The 7,232-nt window shown below is 29.7% G+C and overlaps 1 protein-coding gene across 7 annotated transcripts in view; it reads left to right on the plus strand.

The window, feature by feature from the left end:
* The first annotated feature begins 4,444 nt into the window (after positions 1-4,444).
* Positions 4,445-7,232, plus strand: part of LOC107061614 (uncharacterized) — a 9,483-nt gene continuing 6,695 nt past the window's right edge. For 3 of the 7 annotated variants that reach the window (XM_015311194.1, XM_015311193.1, XM_015311195.1), the window contains exons 1-2: positions 4,451-4,627; positions 4,909-5,003. In XM_015311194.1, the coding sequence (XP_015166680.1) occupies positions 4,493-4,627; positions 4,909-5,003 (230 nt within the window). In that variant the 5' untranslated portion in view covers positions 4,451-4,492. Of the gene's footprint in view, positions 4,628-4,908; positions 5,004-7,232 lie in introns of all 7 variants that reach the window. The other 4 variants (XR_001474117.1, XM_015311196.1, XR_001474118.1 and 1 more) reach the window with 4 other exon arrangements.

Consider the following 7,232-nt stretch of genomic DNA (forward strand, 5'->3'; position numbering starts at 1 on the left):
TTTTGTGATTTTAAATTAAAGTTATGTTAAATATATCAAAATATCGTTTAATTTTATGACCTGAAACATTTCATTTGAAAAGTTGAAGTTAAAGTACTGCCAAAAAAGGACAGATTAAAAAGAAAACGAGTATTTTTTAAGGGATAAAATACTTGTTATTGATTTTTGATTAGCCATTTTTAATGATTCGATTTTCTATTTAACTGAAAAGATATTTTTGACGGATCCAAACACCACACCATAGTAGTTATCATAAAAGAATGTGTTTGGATACAACTTGGTCTTTTTGCAATCTTTTCTGATTTGAACAAGAGATATGCTGACGATGGCACTACGCTGAGCTCTGCCTGTGGTCTACTGCCTATGTAGAATGAAACGCAACCACGTGCTATTGAATTGGTTAAACAGTATCATTGACGTTTCTTATTCACAAATTACGAAATAAGAACAAATATCAAAAGTCTTTCTTTTTTTCTTAAACATCGTGTCAAGTCAAATGGTGCAACATAAAATGAAACGGAGGGAGTATTATTTATTGATTTTCTAATGGACGTGATTTTTACTAAAGTGGTACATATTTCAGGACATACCTGGTACTCCCTCCATGCAAATTTATTTAACAACCGTTTGACTTGACACAAAATTTAAGAGAAAATATAGCAAGACTTGTGAAATTTATGTATAAAATTCTCTTTGGCTATTTTTATGACTATAAATTGTTTCATTGAGAATAAAGGTGAAATTTTAAAATTAAATTATTTCTCATTATTAAAAGATAATGTTATTTTTTTAAATAGACTAAAATATATATATATATATATATATATACTAGACATCGGAACCCGTGCTAGCACGGGCTCGATATGTATCATTTTTTATTTTGATTTATGTGACAAAGACAAAATTAAAGAATTAATCAAATTTTAATATTAATTTAAAATAGTTAAATTTTTAATTATTGTTAATTATGGCAAAAAAAAATTTATGTCTTTTAACATTCTAAATTGCTAATTATTGTTGTATGATTTGTAATATCTTTTACGCAATTTTCAAATAATAAAGGTTATTTCTTCTTTCTCAATTTATGTGGTACTAATAAAATTTTGAGATTCAATCAAGTTTTTTTGTCTTTAAATATTCTATTGTTAATTACTGTAAATTATTGTACTTGTAAGTAATTTTCAAATAATATATATTATTTCATTTGTCCAATTTATGTGTCACCAATAAAATTTGAAGAGTTAATCAGATCTTCTACATATTTTTATATCTTTTGAATATCTAAGTAAATAAGTATTGTGATTTATAATATTTTATACAATTTTTTTAAAAAAATTAAACAACAAACAAAACGAATTCATCGTAGGAAAATTACCAAAGCATTCTTCAATACATCAATACTTCATTACATTTATTGATGATTTCATGCGCTTTAGTTATGTCTATTTGATTTCTCATAAATCTGAAGAACCTGAGTGCTTTAAAAGATATATGAATGAAGTTGAAAATTAATCAGATAAAAACATAAAAGCTTTAAAAATCGATCGAGGACGTGAATATTTGTCAAAATAATTTGAAGAATTATGTACTGAAATATATGGTATTATCAGACAGTTAACTATTCCTTATACACCTCAACAAAATGGTGTAGCTAAAAGAAGGAATAGAATATTGTTGGACATGACAAAATCAATGATGACGAAGGCAAATTTGTCTATCTCTTCCTAGGGAAATGCATTATTAGCTGCAGCTTACATATTGAACAAAGTGCCTTCTAAATCAGTGTCTTTCACTCTTTATGAACTTTGGACTAGTCATAAAACAAACCTGGATGATCTACGATCATGGGGTTGTGCAACATACATTAAAGATTGTTTTGGTGAGTTTGGTAAACTAAGTCCAAAAAGAAAGAAATGTATCTTTATAAGATATTTTGAACGCTCAAAAGTGTATGTGTTCATCGATAAACTGGAGGATGGAAGTATTACTGAACTTATATCACGATATGTCAGATTTTTGGAAAATGATTTTTCCAAAAAAGATGAAATAGATGAAGTTGAGTCTCTCTACGAAATGTTGAATTAAGAAGATCAGGTAATGTTGTCAGACATACTTCATAATTCAATGGATCGAGAAATGATTCTTAGTCCAAGTGGGAGTTATGAATCCCAAAATCCTACAGAGGAATCTGAACTTCAAATACGTAAGAGTACAAGAAAAGGTACACCTAAACTAAGGTTGGGCACGACACCGGATCGGACTGGAACCACTGGATCGGTATCGGATCGAAACGGGACGGGTTAACCGATTTGTTGATCAGTACCGGAATGAACCGGACCGAAATTATCGGGATGGATACTAGGTTCCGTCCCACCCCACTATATACCGGAATTGAACCAGACCGGACCGGAATGAAATCAGAACAGATCGGAATGGGATAAACGGGATGACACATGGCTATTTCAAAAAATAATAATTTTTTTTAGTTATTTTGATTTTTTGAATTATGAAAATATGATTGTTTGTTTATTTTTCTAAGTTTAAATTAATTGTTTTGAAATTTATAATGTAATTTTACTTAAGTTTATTTAAAAGATATTTTTTTAAAAAATTTACTTATTAAATTTGCAATTTTAAGTTTGATAAAGTTTTTGAGCTTAAGTTTTCAAGATTTGAAATTTTGAATCTTTTGAAGTTTATAAGTTATTACTTATTAATATGCTATAAGTTATACTTATAATTTAAATAACTTATGTTTGTAATTTAAAAAATTAAATAAAAATAAGGATAAAACAATGACACAAAATAAAAAATATCAATCCAATCCAATTTTATTTATTTATTTAAAAAAATGCCTATATATAAATTATAAAATATAAATTAATTAATAAAAAATAATTAATCGGACCGAATCGGACCGGATCGGAATCGAAATAACCGGGATGAACCGATATTGATACACCGATATCAAATCGTGATACCGTTCTGTTCCGAGTACCGATTCACGGTGTTCCATTCCGTCCCGAAGACTATCGGATCGAAACGGACCGGAATGGTACAAAGTAACTGCTCCAACGAGCCCTAAAAGGGATGAAAGAAGAATTAGAGTAACTGCTCCAACGTAAAGAAACTCTTTTTTTTATGGCTTTATCTAATGCTTCTCTATGAAAAAGGAGAGGGTAAGAAAAAGTGAACAGAGAAAATAAGACTGAAAAAACAAGAAAATACTTTCTTTCTTCAGAAGAAAATCAACAAACAAAATTGACATTTAGTTTTTGAAACGTAGTCTTTGTTTCCTAGTGATTCAAAGTGTGACTGTGGAGCAATTTGTTTTTGGTAGCAAATCAAGGACATCCGCTGCAAGTATAAGGTACACAACTCGTTGTTTTTCCTCAATATATTTTACAATTCAGTCATTTTGTTTCCTTTTTCAAGTATTACAAATATTTGGTATTAGATAAGACCACATATGATGTATTAAGTTATTCATGTATTAGGTGTGTTTGAGTTGAATTGTGCAATCAAACATTGTATTGGGCGGACTAAATTTTAATCTAAAAATTATTTTAATTAATACCGCCTATCAAACGACTCCTACATGTATTAAAAATTGATTATCTTAATATTTGTCTTGATTTTCTTGCCATAATTGAATTTTTCTTTTACTAAAAAAAAATACAAAATTTAGCATAATATTTTTAAGTCTCGAAAGCAAGTTGGCGGCTGAGAAAATTGAAAAGGTGAAAAAGATTGATAAGTTGAAGGTGCCCAGTTGGACTGCATCAAGTCAACTGACAACTGCGGCTCCTCAAACTACACTTAAATATTCTTCAATTTTAGTTTCTTTTAGTTATCAATCTAATAATAATTTACCAAAAAAAATTATCATCGTAGAGGCACAATCAACAAATTAAAAGGTGTGAGAGGTTCCATTAACTTTTTTTACACGTGGATAAGTGAGTAATTTATTTATTTTAAAGCTAGAATGTCATCATTAACAAGTAACAAGAGAGAGAAAGTATATTTACATAATAAATTGAGAAACAAATATAAAAAAAATACAAGAAAAATTAAACGTTTGATGCTTTTTTTAAAATAATTTGAGATTATATTAAAAATGTTATGAAGCTGTACGTTAGTTTTACGGATTTATTATGATGTGATTTTTTTTCTATGTAATATTTTTCTTTTTATTAGTTTTATTCTAGATTTATAAATATACATCTAATCTAAGTAACATATCACTACAACAATAATAACATATTGAATGTAATCTGAAAATTGATATTACTATATTATTATATTTTATAAGCGAACAAGAGGGACGAACGCAACACTACATAGTTGTTGTTTAAATTGTACATTGAAGTTCAGGCAATGTACAACACCATTGTGAGACACGTGTACTGTATGAAACACGTGTAATGTATCCTAGATAGGACCCTATACTCTCTGGTCCGTATTTCATTCTCTCTCTTCTTACTTCACTGTGATGTTTGCTTTGATATTTTTTCTTCCCAATTTTCATGCTATTTCTCTCTTCAAATCTTTGAGATTCAGCCTAACTTTGATGAATATAGGTTGGATTTTTCTTAATATAACTTTTGAATATAGGAATCATAATTTGGTATGTGTATCTTAGTTTCTTATTTTTTGCATACAATTTCTAGCTAAGATTTCTACATGCATGTTTAATTGCCTGATGCGCACATGTTTTGTGTTTCTTTGATGAATTTTGTCCTTGTAATCAATTTATTATTTCTATAAAGTTAGACGTCTTACAAAAATCTAAAATTTTAAAGATCCTTAAATTTAAAGTGGATTGTGCATCCAAGTTGTTTGATAATATGCCTCAGTTTAACTTATTCGAAGTTTCCTGTTGTCATTCTCCTTTTTGGATTGTAACAGGATAGGATTTATCATCAAATGGGTAAAGACACTTTAAGAAGAAAGTCAATTTATCTTCATATTGATCATTCTAGGGCTACCATTCAAGACTTGAGGTACTATAGGTGTTGAGACTATTCACATTGCTTCCAAATTAGTTATAGTCGGTAATGAGTTAATTAGATATTTTATCTCATTATTTCCATCTGGGTATAGTTGCAGAATCAAGTTAGTTGGGACAATGAATTAAGGGTGATAGAAAAGTTTTAAAATTAGGTGTAGGTGACTCAAGTCTTAATTATTGAGTAGGGGTGACAACTTTTAAATTAAGGATTAAGGGAATGAATTTCTCATCCCCAAGGTTTTTTATTTTACACTTTGGCCCATAAGAAATGGAGGGAAAAAATGGGGCACCAACAACTGACCTTTTCCTTCTCTCTTGCTATTCTTCCATTGTTGTTGCTCTTCTTCTTCTTCATCATCTTCTTCCTGTTCTTGTTCATCATCTTCTTTTTCTTCTGTTGTTAGTCGTGACATTGACATTATTGATACTGCTGCTATCGGATAAAATTTCATTTCTATATCATTGGGCATTACATCATAGGTGATTTTGGTAAGTAAACTAATGATTTTTAGTCTAATTTCTCATTTGGGTATTTTGATTGTTTCTTCAATAATTTACAGTCGCGTATCCAACAGGTAAGTCATCTATTGCAACATATAACTTACCTGTTGGATACATATTAAAGTACCATGCCAAGCTGGGATAGAACTAAAAGCGTGTTCCAACAGATAAGTCATTTATTGCAACCGATGAGTCATCTGCTGCACCAGATGACTCATTTGTTGCAACAGAGGGCTTACCTGTTGGATACATATTATAGTACCAGGCCAAGCTAGGAAAAAATCAAAAGTTTGTCCCAACAGATAAGTCATTTATTGCAACCGATGAGTCATCTGCTGCACCAGATGACTCATTTGTTGCAACAGAGGGCTTACCTGTTGGATACATATTATAGTACCAGGCCAAGCTAGGAAAAAATCAAAAGTTTGTCCCAACAGATAAGTCATTTATTGCAACATATGAGTCATCTGTTGTACCATATGACTCATCTGTTGCAACAGATGACTTACTTGTTGGATATATATATTACAGTACCAGGTCAAGCTGAGAAAGAATCAGAAGCTTTTCCCAACAAGTAAGTCCTTAATTGCAACAAATGAGTTACATGTTGCAACAAATGACTCATCTGTTACAATAATTGACTTACACGTTGGATAAGCTTCTGGTTCTGGGCATGTATCCAACAAGTGAGTCATCTTCATATTATTTGGTGGAAAATACATAATTGCATATTGTGAGGAAATTAATCTGATACCTCTTAAAGATTCTTGGAATGTTCCTTTGGAGATTTTGGAGAGAAAAATACCTCATCCATATGTTGACCCAAGCAAATCGAGAAGAAGGCGAACGAAGAGGAGGCGTGGAGTCGGGAAATCATTTCCAACAAGAAAGAATAATTGTTCAATATGTAAAAATAATGGCCATAAGAGAACAACATGTCCGATTCGAAATGCTCCATAATTATTGTAATAGTGAAATAACTATTTTGTACTTGGTTATAAATTTGGTAATTTTAACTCATTTTGGTTGATTATGTATGTTCCTATTTATTATATAAAATGTATTAGTTATGCTCATCCGTTGCAATAAACTTTGCATATGTTGCATCAGATGCATTATCTATTGCTATTATTTGTTGCAATAGATAACCCATCTATTGAAAATAATCAAATAAATATGATCATCTGTTGCAACAAATATAGAAATCTGTTACAACAAATGTCTAATATGTTGAAGAAGTTGCCGGAAATGACACATATAATGAAAACAATTAACATTTATTGCAATAGGTTATAACCAGTTGCAAGGGATGACTCATCTATTGGAAATAATCAAGAAAATATACACATATGTTGCTTTAAGTTATAATCTGTTGCAATAGGTTGATGAACATTTCATATCAAATATATAGAGTCAGTTGAAAATGATCAAACATATATGCTAATCTGTTGCAACTGATGATCATCTATTGCAACAGAAGAATTATCCATTGCAACAGATGAGCATAGATGCTTGATTATATTCAACAGATAGATCATTTATTGCAACAGATAATACATATTAGACATTTATTGTAATAGATTTCTATATTTATTGCAACAAATAATCATATTTATTTAATTATTTTCAACAGATGAGTTATCTATTACAACAGATAATGCATTGAGATTGTAATTAAACTTATTAATTATAAGGTAATTATAATTAAATAACTTTATTT

This window comes from Solanum tuberosum, unplaced genomic scaffold (genome assembly GCF_000226075.1).
Source record: "Solanum tuberosum cultivar DM 1-3 516 R44 unplaced genomic scaffold, SolTub_3.0 scf00146, whole genome shotgun sequence".
Taxonomy (NCBI): Eukaryota; Viridiplantae; Streptophyta; class Magnoliopsida; order Solanales; family Solanaceae; genus Solanum; species Solanum tuberosum.